Below are 24614 nucleotides of genomic sequence, written 5' to 3'. Positions count from 1 at the left end.
TGACACAAGAAAGGATACAAAAATTTCTGGCCTTGCTTCCCTTGTAAGCGATGGTGATGGCAGTGACTCGAGTTGCTGGTAGCAACAACTTCCTTTGCGGGGGAGAAGATAACAATTTGTCCAATAAAATTCAGCATCCCTTCTGGGATGACACGCAGCACCCTCACTTAGTCCTTGTAACTCCAGATTCAGTTTATGTAGAGCTGGCACACTGCAGGCATTTCTAGGCTGGATGGTGTTCAACATCTTAGTGTCAGTCAGCTACTGACTCTCTTCTACAGATTATATGGATCATGTGTCAAATGTAAGATGTGTCACTTCACAAAACTGTTTTCAGATAGAGGCTGTGATTTTCTTGCTCTTTTGTGAGTTTAAAGAAACTTAGACATTTCAGAAGAGCTTCTTAAGTTTCCTAACAGTGTGCTGAAAGTCTGGTGTCAGCCATGGAAGCCCAACTCCATGGATCAGTCATGTAAGCAGGAACAAGTTGTCCAGGATTTTTCTCTCTTTATATCTTTCCTCAATGAAACTTCTGTTTACAAAAAGAGACTACAAGAAGGAAAGGAGTCTGGGGCCTGAGCTTTCAGATGTTGAAACAAACACTTGACCTGAAATTTGGCCATTCTGGGACCTGTTCCTGGCTCAGCTCCTGCTTTTGAGGATCTTCAGTCTTTGTGGGCTTGGGTGCATTTCATTAATAGGTAAAAAGTTGATAAAGAAAAAAAAAAACAAACAGTGTTTTCATTAAATTAGCTTCCTCAAGCTGTAAGGATGGAACTGTTGCAGCCTTACATACTTTTTTTGGCTTCAGTAGAGCTACTCTGCATTTCTACTGGTACAGAGAAGATCTGAATCTGTCCTCTTGGCTGCTCCACTTCAGCAATTGATTCTAAATCAGCCTTGCTATGCAAACATGTAGAATTAAAGATTTGTTACTAATTATATAGCTGTAATTCCTGACCATTTTTCTTCCTAGTTTAGTCAAAATCCCTCTGACATTTAGCAGATTGACATTCTCTTAGCATCTCCACAACAATCTGTCCAGTTTGTTTAAGAAGACAACATTTTTGGAAGAAACTGCAGCATCTCTGCTGGAAACTCAAGTACCTGGCAAGAAACACTTGAGATGCTTGTTGAGCTGGCCAAGTTCTGCTGTTATGCTTAGAGATGGGCAGTTGTGTGATCTCATGGGTCTTTGGCTGAGTAGGGTTCACCTTTTGTTTCCTTCTAGAAGGCTCAGGAAGCAGCAGTGTGGAGTCAGAGAGCGCTGCAGGAGCCCTGCTGGCCTGGGTGGTTCATTCTCAGCAGTGCTGCCTGCTCCCTGTGGTGAGAGGTGATGGATGCCAGCATGACAGACACACCGTCCTGTTTCCAGTGTGTCCCGTTTCCATATTTCCGCATTCCCATGGGACAGTGACTGCCGGCCAGTCTGACGCTGTCATCAGCACTCAGTGACTATCTCACCCACCTCAGGGGAGATAGAAAGTGCTGGGTGATGGTTCCTGTTCCCGTAGGTCCGGGGAAGCCTGGGGCGGGGGGGGGAAGTTTCCATTTTAGAGCTGTCACTTTATATTTTAAGGGTCTACCTAGTTAAGAACTAAACCTATCCTAGGCTAAGGACTCAGGATCTGTGTCCTCTCAAACCAAACAACTACTGAAAGGCAGTCATCACTCTGCAAATGAACATGGATAAAATCACATTGTTTAAATAAACAGTTTAACCCATGGTTGTATTTTTTCAGCCACCTGGATTGTAATCTCTGCTGCTGTCCAACACTGCTCCAAGAGCCTCCCAGCACTTTTCCCTGAATAGCTTTGCTCTGCACTTAATTTTATTTCCATCAGGTAGTGGTGATGTGATCTGTCAAAGAGCCTTAAAAGATGTGAAAACATCTCTAAGTGTGTAAAATGTTTTTAAAGAGAATTTTTCTTTTGTTTTCTGTTGTGGGCTGACAAACTTCCAGGTGTTTACACCCAGTGCATTTCACATTTCACAGTGATCCTGCTGACCCCCACTGGTGCCCCTGCAGATTGAGATGGGAATGAGTACATGATGTGTGCTGTGAGCAAGGCTTAGCTTTTTTTGGTTGTTCATTCTTTATTGTAGTTTGTGTGACTGCAGGCATTGTTCCATGTTATTGGGCAGATCAATTATCTTGCAGGATCAGCTGTGCTCATTGCAGGCAAAAGTGGATTGCAAGTCTATTTTTTACATAGTTCAATGCTGAGCAACAGTCACACTGACAGGTACTGAATTCCAGGTTAGGCACACTGAATGTGCAGTATTCCTGCTACAGTTTCTTTTGGCCTTTAGTGAAACCACACTGAGGGCTAGTTCAAGCAGTTGGTAACACCCAAGGGTTGCTCAGAGTTCAGCCTTTTAGCAGATACTTACCTTATCTCTACTTGTCCCAGGAAGATTGCTGTTTATTTTCATTTTGAGCTCCATGATTTGGATAGCTTTTTACACATTGCTCATTATAAATTATACTTAGTGTGTTTCCATTTGGCCTGGATCCTTCTCTCTTTAAAAGCTTATTCCAGGATTTGTTCACTATCTCTGTTTCATATTCAAGTGTCCCTTTTATAACCTTGGTGAGAATTTACAAGTAACTTCAAACCTTGTGTCCAGTTTCAGTTTGCATCCCCCTTTCATTTATGGCACAAGCACAGACTGCTGTAGGTACAGCAGTTAAAGCAGTGATGTTGAAAAGTGGTGGAAGACGTGGTTGCAGAGACAATTTACTGACAAGCTGGCCACTGCCTAAATTTCAGAATATCAGTGGAGAAAACATGAGATCTGTGCTGAGCCAGAGCATCAGTGATATCACAGGAGCAATCAGTAGCTCTCAACAAAATATTTACTGGTGGATCCACACTTGTCAAAACCTTGGGGTAAAAAAGGCTGAAATAGATGAAGAAGTACTTTCTCTCTTGCCTGGGGCTTTTTGACTTCATCTAAAGATAGTTTCCTGATTGATCTTGGTGAAGATTAGGTGCTGCTCACTCTCTCCGTTGCTTTGCTGTCTAAGAGGCCATTTATTAAGTAGTACTCTGGCAGAAACTTACACTCTTTTATATAGTACTTGTCATTTGAATATCTCCAAATCTGTCCAAAGTGTAGGAAATTTATAATCTTTATCTTGTGAATTTAGAAACTAGGGACAGACAGACAGGGTCAGAAAACCATTGCCAGCACTGGAAACAGAACCCAGCTTTTTGTTGTAGTTTCTGATCTTGGTAAAAACTAGATACCAAGTGGGGAAAGGAAAATGATTCTTAATTTCCTTCTGAACCTATCTTGTGTTGCAGTTCAGTTGCTAGGCTGCCATGATCTCACATTTACCCATGCACAATAACAATACAAAGGTGTTTGCAGAGTGTAACCCAGACCACTGCTTTGCACACAGGGCAGGAAAGCCTTGCACAGCTTAGGGCTGGGGGGTGTGGGCCAGTGCTGCCCTGTAATGCAGCCCCAGCTATGGAGCTGGATCCTAAAGAATGGAGATTATTTACCTGAAATGATGGACAGAGCCTGGCAAGATGATGCCTTCATCTTGCTTTGATCCAAGATGAAATATAAATCGTATAATAATGTCTTTTAGATGCAAAGGCAGTGAACCTGTAAGAAGCAAATGGAAAATAATCACTTGCTGCAGCATCCAGTGAACCTGCTATGCTTTCTTGCTTCCACAAGTCATTCACACATACTGTTTCACTCACTGTTAGGAGGTAGAGAAGCCCTTTCAAACCTACTTTGCAATCAAGAAGAAGAAAAAATAGTTATTTGTGCAGAATAGCTTCAGACACTGTATTCTGTATGCATCTGACTTGGAGAACATTACTGCTGCTTTTAAAAACATCAGATACTGTCTTACTGCATGAGGTAGTATCTCACTGGGAAAGACACTCTCCTAAATGCCAGCAGTCCACTGTTAGAGAAAATGAAATTAATTTTTCATTCTTGTCTCTGATGTAGTCATCTCCTTTATGTGAATCACAATTCACATCACTAGAGAAGGCCGGAACAGAATGAACATTTCATTTGTACCTATGTTCTTAAATTGGTCCCCATCACTGCATTCAAACATCTGCTCCCTGGGGAAGACCATTTGCTTTCATATTTTGATTTGGGAACTGTACTGACAAAAATAGACAGCAACATCAGATTCAGCATCTTGAATGCACTTTCCAGTCTTTGCATATCTTCAGGCTATCTGCTAGGGAAAAAATTTGAAAGTATTTTCAGTGAATCCACTTAGATGCTAAGTCATTTAAATTCTCAGCCTTTTTAGCCATTGTTGTTACCAGACATTTGTATAATGGCACAAGGGAGTGTTTCCTGCCTCCCCCCCACATTCACCCCAGGATGTGGTCTGGTGGGCTTGAGGACAGCAACTTAAAAGGATCCCTTTGTTAAAATGGGCAAATCATCTCTGAAATGGAGAGTGCCTTGATCTGATTGGAGATGGTGGGTTCTGGTTTTATGGAAAAATACAACAAAATGCTCTTGTGTCACACTGAAATAACAGGCAACTTTAACAATCCTCAGGGGAGGAGTGTGTCCAGCCACCCTGAGAGCAGCCAGGAGTCTGAGATAGCACACATCTCTTGCCTGTTCTCTGTGATAACTCTGGGAATGTATTTGGCTAATTCTGAAATGGGAACTGATTGAATGCTGAAAACCATTTTTGCAAACTGCTGCTGAGGTGACAGAACTTCCCAAATTTCTGTTACTCTAAACCAAAGCAAAGATGTGTGCTGTGCTTTTCCAAAAGATGTCCCAGCAGACTTGTGTTAAAGACAGCTTGTAGAAGGCTGGCCATGCTGTTGTGTTGTCTTTTCTGTTTTATAGCATGTAACTTAATAATCTTTCTTTCAGGTTCTCTTGTTTTGGTTTGGTTTGGTTTTTTTTTTAAAGTTTGGGGTGGTTTTTTCCTGATGGATGTACAGGTATCTTGAGGGTTTTGAAGGACTCATTTAACATAAGAAAAGTTGCATTCTGCTTGACCAGTTAATCTCTTGTATTTTTATATCTAGTTTTTCTACTGCTGCTCTGCTTGTGTCAAGGTAGATGTAAGAAATAGTGAACAAATTTAGGATGATGCTAAACAGAAGTTGCACGTCTGGTGCTACAGCTGCATAATTTGACTTGGTTACTTCCAATCATGGAAGCATGTATATATATGTATTTGTAAGGTACTGGGTACCTTGGCCTCTGAAACTGTAAAACACTTAGCATTTCTGGGATTTGACAAAACACATGGCTATTTTCCTTTCTCACACATGTTCTTCTCTGTGTGAAAAGTGTGAGAAACAGTTTAGAGAAGGGATGAGCTCGGAGGGTGACCTAGGTCTGTTCTAGCTGGAGAAAGAGGGCAAATGTTCTCCATTGGTGCTGTATCTCTCTGTTCTGTCCCTCTAACTCCTCATGACTCATTTGCCTCATAAAGCTCCTGGGCTGAACAGGGGCTCTGGGGCTCCCTGTGATTACTTATTGATGGAGCCACGGCAGAGCGAAGCCCACGAGCACAGAGCAGGCTGTGGTGTTGAGGAGTGCAACTCACACCCACCCTGCATAATGCAGGCACTCAGAGTTCCATTTAGTTTCCTTGTCTCCTGTTTTACAGGACCTAGCAAACAGTGTTCTGCTCCACACGTGGCAAGAGGGAGTTGTCTCTGAGGGAAGAGTGGCTGTTAAGGAGCAGCAAAGGCTGTGGCAGCTGTGCTGCCCCACTGCCACCTGTCCTTGTGTTTGGGGGGCAAAGCCCTGCTCTCCTTGTCTTTTCTTTAGCTCCCATTTGGATAGAGCAGTGGTAAAGATGACCTTGGGCATCCCTGTGTTGTCCCCTGTCCCAAACCACAGATGGATGAGCAAAGACAAGTTTGGTGACCAGGAGGCAGACAGGTGTATGGAGAGACTGCTCCACGTGGGAAGAGGAGTGAGGAATGACCAGTGAGATCCTGATCCCCACCCACAGCCTTGCTCTGACTCTGTCAACAATCAGAGCAGGTTCTGTCCTGCATGAGATGTTTTGTTCTTAAGCCTCAAAGCAATAAAGTGCCTTAGTCATGTTTTGCCAACAGCTGATGGTGTAAGCACAGTGAAATGAGTGAGCTGCAGTGTAAGAGGGTGCTGTGGATGTTATTCTCTGGACTGGGCATGGAGCAAACCCTGTTACAGCTGTGGGTTTTTCCCAGATTTCACTGCTGTTGACAGTCAGTCATCCTCCAGAGTCCCTCTGGAGAGTGAAGACAGCGTGTGTCAACTAAAGTGTCTGAGTAGGTGACCTCTAGGAAAGGAGATTTTGCTTTTGATCATTTTTCACATCACAAGCAAGAAAAATCACACTTGAAATTTCCACTTTGCTGGGAATGTGAGCAGAGGAGCCTATAATGGTGGTGGCTGCACAGAAGGTTATCCCTTGAAGGTGGCCTGGGAACACTGGGAAGGGTCACTGTGGGGCTGCAGTGGCACCATGGACTGGGTGCTCTGTGTCCAGTGAACAGTTTGAGTGGTCCCATTCCCAGTTCCTTAACTGACTTTGATAAATCCATTATTTTTATACATGTGTTAGTTATCTAAAGTTCCTCTGCTCCTGGTTGAACAATTAATTGCTTCTGACCTGTTAATAATGAGTTTTCATTCACTGCTCATTTCCCTGGCACAAGACAGAGCTCTTCATGATAATGCCTCTTCTTAGGGGTTGGGTGATTGTAGCTGTCTGGTTCGAGAGGAGAAATACACTTTCTCCAAATATTCCTGTTAGCACAATTTTGCTTGTCTGTGCATTAATCAGTGATGAGTGTAATTTATTTCTGCATATGGTGGGTTCATGTTTGCTGTTTGTGTTTCAGACCACTGTGAATGTCTACAGTCTGGCTGAGGGAGAACTGTGGTGTTGTGGCAATTTGTAAGGCTTGGACAATCCATGCTGTTTGATTTTTGCATCTTTAAAATAGGTTTTAAACAGTTTTTTTTTTTTTTAAATTATATAATTCCTATTTGAATAGGGAGGAATAGCAAACGAACTTGGTCCAGCAGGGAAGCTTCCTGTACATAAACAGTAACCAGAAAAGATGCTGAGCTTAAGCCCTGTGGCATTTGCAATGATTGCCATTTCTCTGGGGCTTGGAATGAGGAACTTGCCAAGTGTCACAGCTGGTCCATCACCAGTGATGGCCCATTAAAAAGTTCTTTTTTGCTTGGCTTTCATCCCTTGTGAGAAGAGGGTAGAGGAGAGGGCAGCTCTCGAGCAACGTGTCCAGTTCTGTGCCTCTGATGCTGGCTGCCCCTCACTGGGGATCTGACCCTCAGCTGGTCAGGGGTGGCAGCCTGAGGTCCTAAAGGACTTGGGGTCTGACCCACCTGTGACACCCCTGGCCCTTGCTGGCATGTCTAGATGTCTGCATTCATCCAGCATTGCTGTTCCTCCTCTCCACACCTTGCCTGGCGTTGGATCTCTCTGTCTCCATGGTGCCTCTTCATGTTACTCTTTGCTTATTTAAAAAGGGAGAAGAAAGCCAGGTGGTGTCAGTTTCCATCGTATGTGCTGCTAATTCACCCTCTTACAGTCCTACTCTGTAATTTTCCCTGTGACTAAAGGGGAATCATTCCACCCAGTGCTCCATTTAAAAAAAAAAATCTAACAAGGCTTTTCAAGAGTGCAGAGAATAAAGGAAGAACCCCCATAATTTCTTCTTTAGAAGACAAAAAAACCCCCCCATTTTATTATTTTGATTAAAAAACATGAACACCTGACTTGTTAGGTAAAAAAACAGATGGTAGACGCTCGAGGGGTAGTGTGCACACACAAAACATCTGCTGTGCAGACAGTATTTAGAAAATTATGATATCAGAGCCTATTGCATCCCACAGGCTGTAAATTGTGGAAATGCCCCTAAAAAACACACCTCCTAGAATAGGAGGTAACCCCAGCTTTGAGTGCCCTGAAATGCTAGGCCTGGATCTAGTTGTGTTGCCCTGATAATGGTCTGTTCATGCCCCAAGGGTAATTGTTTAGGGTTAGGTTCTTCACCCCGTTCTTCTGCTGTCCCCCAGTGCAGGTCTGCTGCCTGCATGATTTATCCATGGAGTATGCCAGATGTGAGAGTCCAAGTCCTGTTTCTCTGTTCTGCCTTGTTATCTTCATTATATGTTCTGTGCTCAGAGAGATATTAATTTCTGAATATCATGCTTCCCATAGTGACTGCTCAGCAGCCACATCATTGTGGTCTTAAAGATACAAGGCCAGATGCTTTCATTTATACTGGATAAGCCTCTGAGGCTTATATGATCAGTTCCCAAACAATAATTTACAGAAATATTCTGCCTTTTGCATTCCAAGACGTTTGAAGGCTACTTTGACAATAAATTACTTACAACAAATTTTATCCAAATTATCTTCTATGTTGTATTTTAATCTATTTTCCTCTCACATGTTCTTTTGCTTGGTGTCTTTATAGACTTAACATGACTATCCAAATGGAAAATCTCATCTTAAATATGAGTCAGCATAACCAGCTTTTACAAGCATGAAAACTCTCCAGATTACGATACCTTTGTACTGTGAAAATGAAAATTTAAAATTATATGCTGCGTATGGTGAATTATTTATCTATCTCATAGGCAATTAACTACAGCAAATTGTATGAGTCTGACAAAGCAAATGTCAGATGTTGTTTCCATTTCTGCTTTTGCTTTGCTTCCCTGGCAAAATTCTTACTGATTTCAGTAGTGGCAGATTAAGCCTTGCGTCTGTTTAATTTTCATAAGCCAGCAAAAATGTCTTTCCTCTTCATTGTGCCCATTTCCTTTAAATATTTCTGTGTGTCTTTACACAACTCTCCCACTCAAATTTCAACATCTTCCAAGTCTCCTTCCTTGGCTCAAGTTGTCTAAATCCCAACAAGTATTGACTCAGACTATGGTCTCACCCAGCTAAGGGTCCATCCCTGCTGTGGGAGACAGATACTGCTTCTGTTTGCTAGGAGGTGAAATAAGGTATTGAATAAAGATGCTTTTCTGCATTGCCTGATTTTTGAGCCTCTTAGGTGTTTCACAGACTTGCAAAGCAGCAGATGGATAAATGGTGTCAGCAGTATAGTGTAGGCTGTGAGGAAAAAAGCAGTTACTGAGCTTTAGGCTAGCATGAACAATATCCAGAAGGAGTGAGCAGCAGGCAAGCCCTGGTGTTTGAGCACCCAGGGACAGGGGGCTCCCTGTGCTCCCCAAGGGCAGCCAGTTCAAAGGGGAGTTGCTCAGGGGCACTGTGGTATGGGTCTTGTACATATTCTCTTAAATAAACCTCTGCCTTGACAGCAGGTTTGGGGTTTGTCTTGAAGCAAAAACCAATGTCTGGGAAGATCACAAACTCCTACGATGTGGATCTTCAATACACTTGAAGGTGTTAAAAAGAGCATCATCTGAAATAGCCTCATGTCCATGTAGTGTACAGACCTGTGCTGCTAACATGGAGCATGCAGAGATATTTATCTTGTCATGCCCATATCTATTGTTCCTATCTTAATCTAGACAGACAGAAAAGGATTTATACTTCTTAACTGCTCTACATTAATGAAAAACGTTCTCTTCTGTTCTCTCACTGAAGCTGAAGGGCAAATAGTCTCTGAAGTGGGGGTGAGACCACAGTCAGACCTTGAATGAGGTCTTGGAAACGTCAGTGGACTCTGTTCACTGTGTGTGAGTTAGAGATGTGGCAGAGTGCAGTTTGCTGAAGATCCAGTTGAAGTTGTGGAGCACTGAGCATCAGTTGTCTGTGTTTTCTCTTTGGAGGCAAAAGCTGGGTCAGAGTCGAGTAGGGATTCCCCTGGGATGTGCAAGTGTCTCCTGTGGACAAGTACATGCTGCTGCCTCCAAAAGTGATGCTGGTTCTGGCCCCTCAAGCTACAAGAGGGAATGTGTGAAAATGTCCAGCTTAGAAAATCTGCTGAAGAGTGTGGTGGCTGATCTGCTTTAGAGGCACAGGTGAGAATTTGCTTTCAATAGAGCAGTGTAGGTGGATATTGGGTGAAAGCCTGGTTAAAGACTGTCAGCACTGTGATGACTGTGGCTGCAACTGTGCTGATAAAGCCATTGAAAGATGGACATTTTGTCCATGTGGCTACAAAAGGCTAAAGTGACAGGAGTCATCATAGTTGGCACGAAGCTGCAAAAGTGAAAATGCTTTTGTGCAGCTAAAATGTCTCCAGGCCATAAGAACAGCTGAGTTAAGATGACCTGATAGGGAGGGAGAGACACTCTGTTTGGATTGGTGTTGTAAATGATGTAACTGCTGATTTTTACTAGCCTGGGGTATGGCTCACAGGTCACCTTGAACAAGCAAATAGCTGCACAGAATAGCTTTGAGTTTTTGAGTCATTCTGTGGAGCATACACTTTGGTCCTAATAAGCAGTGTTTATTAATCATTGAAACTCAACTTTGATTCTAATCACAAACATTATTTTTAGCCCCTCATGCTGAACAGACTTCAGGTGTATTTTATCTGCTCAAGGGACCAGTTGTGCTGGGGTCAAATCCTGCCTATTATTAGGAATGTGTGTATTTAATAAAATATCTTGTTTATATCTAAGTTAAGCATTTTTTTTTCCTTAGATAGGTGTGATTTAATGTTTCTGTTTTAAGATGTTTTTCTCTGTTCCCGCAAAACCAAATAATAGTTTGGGAGACCAAGAGAAGGAAGGGTGGGAAGAAGCAGACATCTAAGTAAAACATATGCTGAATGGGAAAAAAATCAGTCATCCTGGGTTCTGGGCCTGTGATTATTTCCACATGCCTGGACCGTATCGCTGTGCTGTGTGCCATTAATGTCATTAGATGCTTTATGCCAGAATGGTTTTTTTGTATGTGCTGGTGAGATTGCAGGAGTGGGACCTTGATGGGTAAACGTTGCCACTGCCATGTGGGCACGGAGGGGGTGCTGCACCTTTCCAAACCCCCTTCTTGTGCTGTGTGGGCACATGCCCAGGCAGCCCAGCAGCCCCTGGAGTGCCAACAACAGCCTGGCTGGTTAAGGAGCCTCCAGGCAGGCAGCAAAGCTTGTCCTCAGCTCTTTTTAAGAAAAACTAACAAGAAAACTGGCTAATCTAACCCCACCTTGTAAAATCTGATATTTTTAACTGGTGCTTGGGGCTGGGAGAAGGTTGAAGAGAAGCTTGACGTTCCTATTCAGAGGTGCCTGTGTGTCCAGAAGAAATACCAGCCCCTCATTTTTGTGAGGACTGATTTGTGAGAATGCGAGGCCTTGGGATCCATCGCCATTCCCTTTGGTTCCTGGTGAAAGGAAAAGAGATTTGCTTGCTTCTTCCAGATAAAAATACAGAGGAATCTTCCAGGCCAGAAAACTACTTTTCCCCCCCCCCCCTTTTCTTTCCTTTTTTTGTTGTTATTTGAGCTTGCCAGATTGGTCTGCTCTCCACTCTCCAAGTGTGTGGGCGGCACAGAAGAGGTTGCAGAGACAAAGAACTGGGGGAGGGAGGAAGGAGAAGTGAAAAAGCCCTTTGGATTGGAGGCATGGTGTATGGGAGGAAGCGGCACAATGGCAGGAGCAGTTGGGGTTGTTTTGGTTTGCGGAAGCTCGCGGCAGATCAGAAGGAGCTGTGGTAGGTCAGAGACGCTCAGTCTAGATGCTGCAGTGGTGAATACATTAGCATGGTTTAGATCCTGGGGATATGGACATTCTTCTGTGTTTGGTAATATGAGTCTCACGTCCTGCTCTGATCCCTTTTCCTGGAAATGGAGATGTGGGATGGAGAAGTGAATGGAGGGAAACATGACCATTGCTCTGCTTAGTACAATATTTGCACTTCATGTTCATCTGCTTTGTGCTTTGATAAAGTAGCTATAAAACAAGTGGCATTTGGTGAAGGTAAATCTGTGATCTTTTGTCTGATTAAAGACAGGACTGATTAAGTCCTATTTTCCTGAGCTGAAGAACCAAAACACTTTTCTCATTCCAATATTAGCTGCCCCCAGTCTACTGCATCTGGCTTGTGACCTTTCAGGATACTTCTGTGAGACTGAGTTAGAGTCAAAATGTTTTTTAGTTTGAATAATAGAAGAAGTAACAAGGGAGGGAGGCTAAATTTCAGGTAAAATGTGAAAGGCCACAAAGAGTCTAGGATGAGGAGGTACAAAACATCAGTGTCTGGTGAGGGAGAAGTAGAAGAACAGAGAATGGTGAGTAAAAGATGAACAGAGGGCGTGGGAAGGGGCAACACCTGTAACAGGCATGACGTGATTTGTTTGGTATTTACACCAGCAAGATTCCTCTTACCAGGGCTGAAAAATTCACCCTTGCCATGCATTTTGTCCTTGAGGTATTTGACCTCCAGCTCCTTTGGTTCCCTGGAGACCAATGTAAAAGAGCTTGTGAAAGCAGCTCTGTACAGGAAAGTTCTGTAAGTAAGAAACATTTCCTCTGAGATGGCCCTGTAGCAGGAGACAGGGCAGTTTTGGGGTGAAAAGGGGTGCATGAGAAGCCATTCCTGCATGAGGATCACTGAGTGTCCTCTGTGACCCTGGGAGCCTTTCAAAGCCCAGGTTAAAACTTCCTGTGGGCGCAAACAGTGAGGAGCATTCTCATGGACATGAGGGGTGAGCCTGCCTGCCCATCTTGCCAGCCCAAAAGGTTTCTTTTGGATCCTGCTGCCCTTCACTGTCCTCTCTGGAGGACTTTCAGCAGGGTAATAAAAAGGTGTTCTCAGCTGGGCTAATATTTACATCACAAACATACAGTGCCTTTGCTTGGTTACAAACATGTAAGTGAGAGGCTTTTCTGGGAAAGGGTGGCACAGGAAACAGAGAGGTTATTCACTCTTATCATTGTATCTGCTAAGAAATATCTTTAGCAGCTGCATTTCTTTGACAAGGGAGCGTTATTTAGATTACAAAGTCAGGCTCCCAAAAGCTGTCACGTGCTGGAGTGGAAGTTGTCTATCTGACCTTGGTGCCGGTGCTTTCTGATTGCCTTCTTTACCTCTTTGGTTTCACAGAGGCCAGCCTGTGCCCTTTCTAGAGGGCATTGAATGAAGATTGTTAGAATGAAATAACCTGTTGCTTGAAAAGATCCTTTTTAAAATTTTTGAAAAAAGTCAAAATGTCCTTCTTTAGCTCAGGCAGAGAGGCATCACCATTTCCTACAGTAAACTATTGTGGAAGTGAATGCAGTGCTTGCTCTGCACTCACATGTTAAAGCAAAAATGCCACAAAAATACTGTTGATTCTAGCTGGTGATTTAGTTTTTCAGTGCAGAATTTGGATATTGCCTGTGATAAAGTGTGAACAAGCTACTTATATAGTATAAAAACATATATACTATACCAGTATTCCCTGTAACTTTGTGTGGAAGGACATACTTGGGTTGCTAAAGTCTGCCATAGAACCTTATCATGTGATACTGTACAAAGTTTCCAAATATTTCATAGCCACAGAACTGGGCTTGAAATAACATATTTCTCAGTCCTGCCATGTTGTCATTGTGCCGTACCTCCAGCTGAAATAAAAATAAGGATATTCTCGTGAGATTAAAGAAAATATTTGCTTTAATATAGAAACTTTAGTTTTCTCTGTAGTTCTGAAAACATAAGTCAACTCAGGTGAGTGTTATAAATCAGCATTTCTCTGGTTTTTAAAATTACAGTGTTTCTTCTGGTGATGTGTTTTTATATTCACTTTCCATTTGATTTGGATAAGCCTAAGATTCTTCTGAATCTTATTGTGCTTGAATAAGTAATGTGAAATGGCAGTGAGAGGCAAAGCTATTAATTTAGCATGGAAATGAAGGTCAGAGCTGGAGGCATTTGAGGGCCTGGTTGGTGTCATGCACAGCATGATACTTGCCCTCAGGAATGGGCTTCTGGCAGATTCCAGGGGACCTTGCCCCAGACAGACACGTTTTTTTCTGTATCATTTAAAAGCTCCTGGTTAGTGTTTTCTTGCCAGGCACATCTTATATTGAATTCTGTGAATTTTAGTCCTTGCTTCCTCTTTGTTTCCCACAGAGTTTTCTCAATATATTATCCCAAAAGTATACAAGGAAGAGGGAGCACTCTTGGCTTTTGGTGCAATCATTTCTTTCCTGACACCTTCATGCCCTGAGTCACTCTTGTTAAAGATAAACCCCCCATCCAGTGGGGGCTTGTGAGCATGTACATGCTGATGGAAAAATGTTGTGCAATTTGGCCTGAGGTCAGTTCAGTTCCTTTCCATAGAAATCCTTCTTCTTGCTCAGCTTTTTGTCCCTCTCCAACTCTGCTGTTTCTCTGTTCCCCTCCTGCAGACAGTCAGGCAGGGAGGCTATGATAAAACGCTGAGTGCTGGCAGTGTCAGGGTTAAGACTTGGAAGCTGTGGCAGCTTTGGTTTTACATAAACAGGGGTGACAGCCCTTGAGCAGTGGCATGAAGGCTCTGGCTCTCCTTCACAACCTGGACATCCATTGCAACACCTCCCTGATGTCTTTATTGCCCTGCCAGAGACAGCCTTTACCACTGTGCTGCTGCAGCTCCTGTCACTAAAGCAAACACAGCTGATGTCTCATTTAAGCTAAGTGCAAATGGGAGGTGGTTAGTCAGCCTAAAGATTTTTTCGTGTCCTTAAATTCCCCTTCCTGCTGTGCCTGCAGAGAATTGTATTGGGGTAATTGAGCCACCTGGGTTAGCAGTGGCAGTGCTGTAGTTTGTAGGTATGAGTCGTGATTTCGATTTTAAAAATTTAAGCCAGAATTTTAAATTTCCTTTGACTTACACTGTGAGATTTGGCTTTCATCCAGAGCTGCAGCTTTATAATAATGCTTAATAATGACATAACTCGTTATATTCCCAAATGGCTGCATAAACGTCAGCTAATCAGCATATTGCTTGCTGCAGCAGTATCTGTGTCTTTGCATTGCAGAAAAAGGATTGAAGGTGGAGACACACCTTTTGTCTAAGTCACCTCTGTAAATGGCAATAAATTAATTTTAAAGGAATGCATAGAAGGCAAGGTTTCCTAGCTGTTTCTTGTGCATGTTGGTGAGACTTTATTTTTTGGATGCTTTCCAACTGAGAACATAATTTTTCCTCTGAAGTTACAATGGCATAGGTTCCTGAAGGAAATCTGTTTTCTGTACAGGTGAAGCTTCCCCCTAGGAGCAGTCAGAGACTCATGCTGAAAAAAGACCTAAGAATGTGTTCCTGTAAATTATCCTATCTTCCCAGATGAACTCCAGTAGCTGAGAGCTACTGGAGTGAAAAAGGGCAATTTCTAGACAGTCTGTTTGTTACCATAGAGTCAAATGTAAGTGGTAATGGAGAAACTGATTGCACTTTTAAACCTTTTAAAAAGTCATTGAGAGAAGATTCTATGTACCTGGTGAACATTAGATTGATTTCCAGAGTTCCCATCTTTTACCCATTCTGATACTCAAGGAAACTTCTTGGACTGTTTCTTGGCTGGATGTCTCTACCTGCAGCACTGTTAAAGGAGGTGAGATCCCCATCAAGAGAGGTTTTAATTCTTGTTTTGTCTTGCAAACAAAGTGTAAACTCCAGTTCTCCATAGAGCCAAATCCAGTTCCAAAGGACTTCTAGCTGCATGAGGCTTGCATGAACTGGATTTTCATTTTCTTGGCCTGGCCTATGCATAACTGTGATCTTATCCTTGATCTCCCTGAGTTTTCATCCTTTTCTTCTCTCTTTGTATCTCCTTCTCTGTTTCCTCCTGTATGAGACAGGTCTCTGCAGAGCTGGTTCTCCCTGCTGTGGTTCCCTGCAGATATCTCTTCTGCTTTCCCTCAGTCAGGGTTGAATGGGCTCTTTGGCTCTGTTGGGATGTCTTTTCCCAGACCATGATGGTTCTTTGGGATCCTCCTGGCTGACCTGCCAGCCTTCACACCAGGACACCAGGAAAGCAATGCAGATAGTCATAACCCTTCCTGGCCACCCTGTCTGGTACCCAGGGCTGGGAATTTTATCCTGGGAGGGCTGGGAGAGGTGCCCCATTGTTTGCTCAAGGCTGCTTGGAAAGACCCAAGGTTTTAGCTATGGCTTGATGTCTGTGAATCTATTTTCAGAAGTGCTCTGCAGCCTCAGCATCCTACTCTTGTGGTTAATAAGTATATTTAGCAAGACCAGACACTGCCTCAAAATACTCCTGCTGCAGATTTCTCCTGGCTTGGACAGCAACACTGCTGCTTGGCCAGAGTTTGCTGGATGCAGTTCATGAATGGAAATGGATTTAGGGGCTGGGTTTTTGTTGGGTCCAACCTAATACCTTTGTCAGTGATTTAGGAGGGTGTGCAAATGGTGATGTTATTGATTTTTATACTTGACGCCAAAATGGGAGGGTTTATCCTTATTGACAAGAGCAAAGAAACAGCCCAAGGGGATCTGGAGTGTATTGACAGAGAGAACTGTGAAACAGGAACAGGGCAATGGGAAGGATTTCCCTTTGTCTAGAGGAGAATCTGAAACATGAAAGACTGAGGAGTAATTTGGAATAGATAAAGATCTGAAATGGGCTTGGAGGTGGCCAGAGCAAATCAGCAGTAAGTTTCAGTGTGATGTATCTGTGAAGGAAAGATTTGCCATATGGCAAATAATCCTCAAGGAATTATCACAGAACAGGGATGACAGGCCATTCTACTGCTGTGGATGGCTCTGAGGGTCTGTGTCCCCCAGGAGCAGCTCCACAGCACCAAGGGAAGCTCAGGGGTGGGAGGGGATGCTGGATTCTTTTTGAAAAAAATCCCCAAATTTAAAATCAATTGAAATTGTTTATAATTTTCTGCCAAACAGGATGACTCATTCTGGCAGTCTGCCCTCTCCACCCCCCCCCCTCAGACAAACAAACAAAGCCAATAAGTTACAAAAAATAAAATAATCAGACAAGATAGCAATTCACACTTTTCCTTTTGGTGTATTCAAAACAAAGGGCCTAATTTATTTTTTCTTTAAGGACATCATTTCAGAGCTGGATTGAATGACCATAACTTGAAAAAATGAAGTAAAAATAACTCTGAAAATAAAATGGCTCATTTTGAATTAAAGAAACATTTTGTTCAGTGAGACGCACAAAGCATTCATTTTTGGGCCAACATGAAATTACATTTTTTTTTCTAGCAATCTCTTGGTTGAGGCACTGAACCAAGAAGTCAATTATTCACAGAGCTGTAGCAAGATTAAGGTAAGGATGGAAAGCAGAGCTGAAATGAGAAACTGAAGGAGAAAACTTGGGATTGAATGTCCAAGTCAATCTTCATTCCTCCAAGTGAAACGTGGTATTTGATGTTGTAAATTTCTGGACCCATTGCCTGAGAGGGTGAGGTGCCCCCCCAGAAGATGAAAGCAGCAGTGTCCTTGGGGCATCTGTGGGTCCCCAGCAGCCAGGGAGCAGAGCAGGGTGCTGGGATGGGTTGGTGTGACCTGAGAGTTGTCCTGCACCCACTGGGGCTGTAGGGGCCACACCACGGTGCTTGGGGCACGTCCTCACCCCACTCGCTGCTGCAGCAAATGCAGCATCATCTGGGGAGGGGGAAAAAAAATAGAAGGAAAAAAAAGCGAGATTCTTCTTCTGCCAAGAAGCTGCCATGAGCTCTGCAGAGTGTGACTTTGGGCAGGGATGAGCAGAGTGCTGCCTGCGTGCTGCTCAGCTGAGGAAGAGCTGCTGCTTGGCTCTGGAGAGCACTCTCGGCTGGGCAGGTGGGAGCAGGGGTGAGCCGGCAGCGGTGACTGCATGGAGGGCTTGGGACAGGCTCCTCTTGCAGGTTGAAAATGCTGGACACAGCTTTCCTCAAGCACGCAGCACTAGTGCAAACACCCTGACTATGCTTTTTGGCTTGGGCTTTTTTTGCACTGCCTTTTTTTTTTTTTTCCTTTTCTTTTTGTTGTTTTTTTTTTTTTTTTTTTTTTTTTTTTCCTCCAAAGTGCTGAGACCTCAGCACACAGACATCCTAAGCAATAATCCTTACAACACAGGCAAGAGAAAATCTTATTTCCGTTTTTTCCGGTGGCAGAATCGAGGCAGTGGGATGGCAGGATTTGCCCAGCACCATGGTAAGAGTTGGGAGGCAGGGCTGCTCTCGCGGCTGCACAAGTTTCACTGCCGCTCCTTTGCAGAGAGGGGAGCGACTGCGGCGCAGCACAAAGATGCATGAGCTGGTTTCCATCGAGCCAGCTGGGATCTGCCGCGCTGGCTGTGGCAGCTCGGTGCCTGCTGTGTTAATTTACCCACAGAGCAGCGGACAGGAGAGATGCAGGGAGAGGAGCGAGTGGGCAGGGGCGTGCGGTGCTGGAGATGGAGAGGAGGGAGCGAGCGAGCTCCTGCACGGACTGCGGGATGCAGAGAGCGACCGAGGGACCATCCCTGGCTGCGGTGCCCTGCGCACCTCCTCGCACCGCTCTCGGCATCCCCCTGCTTTCCCTAACGCTGGCCATTATCCATCAGCAGAGGTAATGAGCTGGAGCGCAGGAGGCATTGGATCTGGGCTGAGCATGCCGGCCCCGCACAAAAGAGTTTACGGGGGGTAATGCTTTTATTATTTCAGTCTGTGGCGAACCATTCTGCCTTTCGAGCACTTATTTATGAAATAATTAATAAATATTAATATTAGTAAATATTAATATTAATAAAACTATTAAATAATTAATAATTAGCCCGCAAAAGCCGTTTGAAGACTGGTGTGGTGATGTCTGGTAATAAATTTTAGCTTTTCTTTTTCCCCGTTCTAATTTATTCCAGGGTTTTGCAGTGGGGAACGAAAGTTTCACGTGGCCAGAGTCGTTTGGTTTTATAAATGAGTTCTTAATTTTTGTTTTCTTTATCTTCCCCCGTGGAGTCAGCGGTGCCTCCCGCTTTGTTCGCAGCACCGCCGGGTTTGAGCCGGGCCGGCCGCCCCGCTCGTGGGTGCCGCGTTCCGCGCTGTGCGTGGGGAGGGGGACACGCTCTATCGGTGAAACGCCGGCAGCTATTTCAGGAGGCGAAGTCTCCTCCTTCTTATGTAAATAAAGATGACAGCTCGGAGCGCCGGTGCCGCGGCGGGAGGCGCGGGTGTGGGCGGAGGCAGCCGGCGCGGGGCAGCCGCGTCCCGCGGGGCCCGGGGACTGCGGAGCGGAGCCGGGGCCGGGGCCGGGCGGGGGCTGCGCCGACATGGGCGGGCAGGTGACGAGGAACCTGCTCTACGGTAAGCAGCGAGCGCGGGAGGCGGCTGGGAGAGGTGCGGCGGGGATGCGGATTCTGCCCGGCTCTCCTCCCCGAGCATCCCGCTCCGGGAGCGGGGCTGGAAGCCCGGGCTGGGATGGGGCTCGTCTGGCTAAACACGGGGATAAGGCGTAGATACCTGCCCGGGCAGCGCTGACAGGCTCGCTGTGAGGTGTCAGGGTGGAAGGAGAAGTAACTGTGTCCGTGTGTATCCGTGTGCGCTGGGTGACAGCCCCGCCGGGAAACGCCAGCCCCGCTGCCAAGGTTACTCAGCGGGCTCCCAGAGCAGTCACCTTATTTCTCCTTCCCACCAGCAGTTTCTTAGCTGAATTGCTAAGGTTCGGAACGAATGTCGGTGTGAATTGTCGGAGCTGAGGCTCTGAGAGCAGCCCTGTCCCTGGGTTTGTTGGGGGATGCACAGCGGGGCGAGGGAGGAGCTGGGGAGGGACCGGAGTGCCCTGCACAGGCCAGCCTTACACAGAATGTGAATCCATGGACAGTGTGAGACACGTCCCTGCCTGCACAAATCTCGTGCAATTAATACTTCTGTGAGAATATTGCAGTCCTTAGCATGAAATCCGTGTCTTGCTCTGAAACGGTCTGCGTGGGTTTGCACGTAGTAAGTGTGCTGCCTGCTCAGTGAGGTGTGAATGGGGCTCTCAGAAACCCTTCCTTGTCACAATAGTAAACAGGGATATGGGAGACACAGGTAAAGCACTGTGGAGGATCTCATATCCTTGAATAGAGATACATGAGGTATATACATTTACACTGTGAATATTCATATTACAGCCCTGATTCTTCTCATATTTTCTACCAAGTCCAGACGCTATAGTTTAAGGAACAAATGGACATAGTTAGGAAGTAAATGACTCTCCCCAAAGATATTTAGCAAGATGATAGTGATTTTTTATTTGTTCATTGTGTGTATTCTGAAGTTTCTGTGGCATGACCTTATTTCTTATTTAATCTCATGATATGCATGCAGTATGCAGAATAATTGTACTGCTGGGTCACCCCAAAAAAAAAAAAAAAGAAAAAAAACCCCTCTAGCTGTTATCTTGTCATTGTAAGTGCCTTTTCCCCTCTGAAGCATTATTTGAATTAATTTTTTTTTAAATCAGTGAAAGAATGAAAAATATATATGTTTCCTGTGTGTGCCAGGGGCTTGGCATTCCTGTTGGGGCCTTCTCCTGCCTGCAGCTGGCAGTGCACTGCACAGCAATCTTGCAACTTCTGCCTTTCAGCAATTCTACTCCAGCAAGCATGCTTCTCTTTAATTTTTATTTGTTGGAAGATGGAGGTGGTGTGGCTAATTAACTCAAATTTTCCTCTTCAGAGCGGCCATAGACTGTGTTATATACAGAGGTGATGCACTGCATTGTTCAGCACAGTGATACTTGAAAAAAAAATAGGGATTATATATAAAAAAATCGTGCTACAAAGGCACATTTAACAAAAATAGACTACATCTGCACTTGTGGTTTGTCTGTGGCTACTGTTCCTCCAGTTCCATCTTTCTGTTGAATATTTGTGTTTCAGATGTGTCTCAAAATAGCTGAGGAAAGAGAACAGAATCTGTATCCATTTCTCATAAACTGAATTGAAAGTGAATGTAATGATACTGAAAGGAGTTGTATTGATAGCCTTAGGACTGACAATCCTTGTCTTACATAGCACAGATAATTAATTAACCAGTGTCCTTCAGACATTTCTGGTGACCTCTCCGTGTGGCAAGGATGAGGTGGGATTTTTACAAGCACCTGTTCACTGAGAATTAGCTAAACTGGGGAGATGCTGCTCATGCTGGGCTGGTCCTGGGCACAGAGCAGGTTTACTGAGACTTGTGCCCAGAGCTGGGCACACCCTGACCTTGTCAGGGTCATAAAAGCTAATTGAGATAAAAGCTCCTGAAGTGGCTCTTGAAGGAAGCACTCTGTCAAAAACGCCATAAAATCAGGTTGTTTGTTTTAAAAACTGTGGGTGCCCTGATGTAAGAACAGAGGTTTTGTGTTGGCTGCCAGCCAGCTGAACATGAGCCAGCAGCGTGCCCGGACTGATGGCATCCTGGCCTCTATCTGCAGTAGTGTGGCCAGCAGGACAGGGCAGGGGCTGTCCCCCTGTACTGGGCACTGCTGAGGCTGCACCTCGAGTGCTGTGCCCCGTTCTGAGCCCCTCAGTCCAGGAAGGACATGGAGGTAACCAAGTGAGTCCAGAGAGGGGCCACAGAGCTGGTGAAGGGTCTGAAGGGTTAATCATTTGAGGAGCAGCTGAGGGAGCTGGGGGTGTTTAGCCTGGAAAAAAGGAGGCTCAGGGGAGACCCTGACACTCTCTACACCTGCCTGAAAGGAGGATGTAGTGAGGGGGGGGTCAGCCTAATCTCCCAAGCAGCGAGGGATAAGGACAAGAGGAGATGACTCAAGTTGTGCCAGGAGAGGTTTTGATTGGATATTAGAAAAAATTTCTTCTTTGAAAGGGCAGTCAGGTGTTGGAAGAGGCTGCCCAGGGAAGTGGTGGAATCACTGGCCCTGGGAGTGTTCAGAAAGCATGTTGGTGTGGTGCTTAGGGACATGGTTTGGTGGTGGACTTGGCAGGGCTGGTTAGGAGTTGGTCTTGGTTGTCTTAGAGATCTTTTCCACTCTTAATGATTCTTGATTCTAGGTTTGCAGCAGTCATGTACAACCACACACGGACCATGAGGAACACCTGGCATCATTTTGGCCCCTTTCAATCACAAATGTGCTCTCAAACAGCAAAGATATGCAGCAATCCTGCTGGATAGAGGAGTCTCAACATCCTTTGGGTCAAGAAAAGTCACGAGTGGGTGACATGTCATGCATGGGGTTGCATGGCCATGGTGGTGGCACTGGATGTCCCTGGACCTGCACTGATGCTTGGCTGTACTGTGTGAAGTCCTGCAAGCCAGTGCTGCTGATCCTGTTTGAGCCACATTGTGAGCTACACACAGGCTCACATGCACAGGCATCTCCCTGGGTGAAAATGCTGCTTTCCCATTGATAGGTGGCTGCAGAGCCATGCTCCTCTGCCCTAAGGTGGAGATGGTGGGTGCTGAATGGGCCCTGAGCCACCTGAAGGAAAGTTTCCCACCTGATGGGACTGGGAGGAAAAATAAACTTTTAGCTAGCATCACTAAAGCTGCCTGAGCTTCCTAAGAGAGCTCCATTTCTGACTTTATTCCCCACTACCAAACAAACCCCAATGGCTTGTACCATGAAGAGCAGTATGTCTGTTTGTGAAAGGAGTCATCTGATGGCTTGAGATGTTGTGTCATGGGATTGCAGTGCTGACACCCACTCAGGCAGTCTCCATCTATGTCCCTATTCCTGGCACTGTGACTGTCTCTGTTCCTCTTTCCCATTCCCCCCTGCTTTCCCACACCCTCTGTAGAAATCCTCGTGGTGTTTTCCAGAGCAGTCTATGCAGCAAGAAGAGAAGTCAAAATAGGAGGTTCAAAGGTAACACAACCTTGATGGACAGGATGTTTACTTGCTATTTGAAGTGTAGTATCTATATATGCACTGCTTAACAGTATTTTAAACAGGAAGTGCTGATATGGTTCCTTGTGATTCATAAAAAGCTGGTTTCTACAAGAATGACTGTATACTACAATCTTCCGATAACAGAGTCAGGGTTTATTAAGTTATAATATTAAACTACTTGCTAGCTAATCATGCTTGAAATAAATGTCTAATAGATGCATATGTCATAATACTCAGGTTCTTTTTATGTGTTTGGTACAACTTTCATCTGCTGCAGTAGTTTTTCATGCCTCGTACGGCCGTGAGTAAGCTGCTATTTGTAAAAGATCCTATTCTTGATTTTAGGGGCCAAATCTATGAGATTCAGTCTAAGGAAAAAAAAATCCCCAAACACCTGGCTACTTTTTATGTCTCTTTCACTAAGAACCAAGCTGACCCAAAGTGATGGTTTAGCCAATGAAGCTGCTGCACTGTGTGGTGGAGGGGTTCAGTGTAGGTAGGCGTGCAGAGGTTATGATGGCACGTGCACATCTCTTCAGAGGACCTTTGACTTGCCAGAGTTTACACTGTGGGTTAGTCCATGTGCAGGGACTATGTCAGTCTGCATAGCTGCACATTTACTCAATAACTACTCTACCACCGCTGGTAATTATTAATAAATCAGTTGCAGGGCTTTGTTTCACTTTCAGTTTAATTACTCATGTCACTGGCAATTCATCAGAATTTTGCTGTGGAATCACTTTTACAAGGAGCAGGGGAAAAGGCATCTCATGGCATGTTTTCCAAACTGTAATTGTATGGCATCAATGTAATTGCAAAGCAGTCCCAAGTGAGACATATCTGGTTTTCAGCCCGGGAGGTGGTGCTGACTGACAGGTGTGATTTTCAGTTGGAAGGGCAGAGTTTTTAAGCTGCTTGCAGAAGGTGCTCTGTAAGCTGTGAGTACAATATAAATAATGGCTCGTGGGTCTTTGTGTGGTGTATGCGGAGGATCACATAAGGGCTCTGCATGACCAGATTTATATCCCCCGTATGTAGGTCTGGTGAGCAATGCAGCCACATTTGTGTGCTGAAAAATGAAAGAAGGAATCAGGAATTAGGAATTATAGCAGGACTTCATCCACACTGCATGGGAATAGGCTTTTGGGTGGCTATCTGCATTCATTTCCCATTTCATCGGGATCTCATTTTCCATGGACATTCCTTTCCTTCCTGGCTGGTCATTTATTCCTGTACAAAAGAGTGTGAAGCTCTCCCATGATCCTTCCCCCACATTTTGTTCTCCTGGAAAACAGTTTCTGGGTCTTGTTCACACATGTTGGTGGGAGATCTGGAACATTTGAGTGCTGTGTGGAAGCCTCAGCCCCCATGGCAGTGGCTGAAGAGCTCTGGGGAAGAGCAGAGGGTGGAGGCCATTTCCCCAGTGAAAAATGGCTATGGTATGCAAGTTATTTCACTCTTACTTTGCCCTATAGAGCTCTATTTTTTCTCTTTCTCTGAATTCCTTGTAGAATGGTGGATGGTGTATCTATATGCACATGCTGAAACCAGCCCCACACTTCGTGTCTTGCTGTCTGTTCATTGTACTGCAATAACCATTCCAATTACCACAATTTACCCCTGCAGTTAATATCACTAAACTGCATTGTTCTCAAACACACACATATATTCTATCTTAATGATTTCCATCTTCTTACACCTAATTAAAACTTTGTGTATCCCAGAAGAAATAAGAAACAGCAACCCAAAAAACCCCAAAAAACCAAACCAACACTAACTGCTAGTGAGATTTCTCTGCAAATTAGTGTTGATTTATATTCTAATAATCTCTGAGTTGTTGTCTAGATTTTGGGGTAACTTGCCATTTAATGGAGTGACTTGTGATGATATCAAACTCACTAAGGGATGAACATCTCT

At 44.5% G+C, this 24614-nt stretch overlaps 1 protein-coding gene across 4 annotated transcripts in view; it reads left to right on the top strand.

Moving 5' to 3' along the window:
• NEURL1 (neuralized E3 ubiquitin protein ligase 1) overlaps positions 1 to 24614 on the top strand; it is a 141593-nt gene that overhangs the window by 40530 nt on the left and 76449 nt on the right. The window contains exon 1 of one of the 4 annotated variants that reach the window (XM_063163274.1): positions 17156 to 17184. The exons of 1 other annotated variant lie outside the window; for it this stretch is intronic. Coding sequence is in view for 2 of the 3 variants with exons in the window: in XM_063163272.1 (XP_063019342.1) it covers positions 19147 to 19180 (34 nt within the window). In the remaining variant the exon portion in view is untranslated. Of the gene's footprint in view, positions 1 to 17155; positions 17185 to 17983; positions 18054 to 19125; positions 19181 to 24614 lie in introns of those variants that run through there. 2 more of the 4 variants (XM_063163273.1, XM_063163272.1) reach the window with 2 other exon arrangements.

Source organism: Melospiza melodia, chromosome 9, assembly GCF_035770615.1.
Source record: "Melospiza melodia melodia isolate bMelMel2 chromosome 9, bMelMel2.pri, whole genome shotgun sequence".
NCBI classification, from domain to species: Eukaryota; Metazoa; Chordata; class Aves; order Passeriformes; family Passerellidae; genus Melospiza; species Melospiza melodia.
The sequence above is the reverse complement of the archived record's forward strand: the minus strand, read 5'-3'. Positions and strand labels throughout refer to the sequence as shown.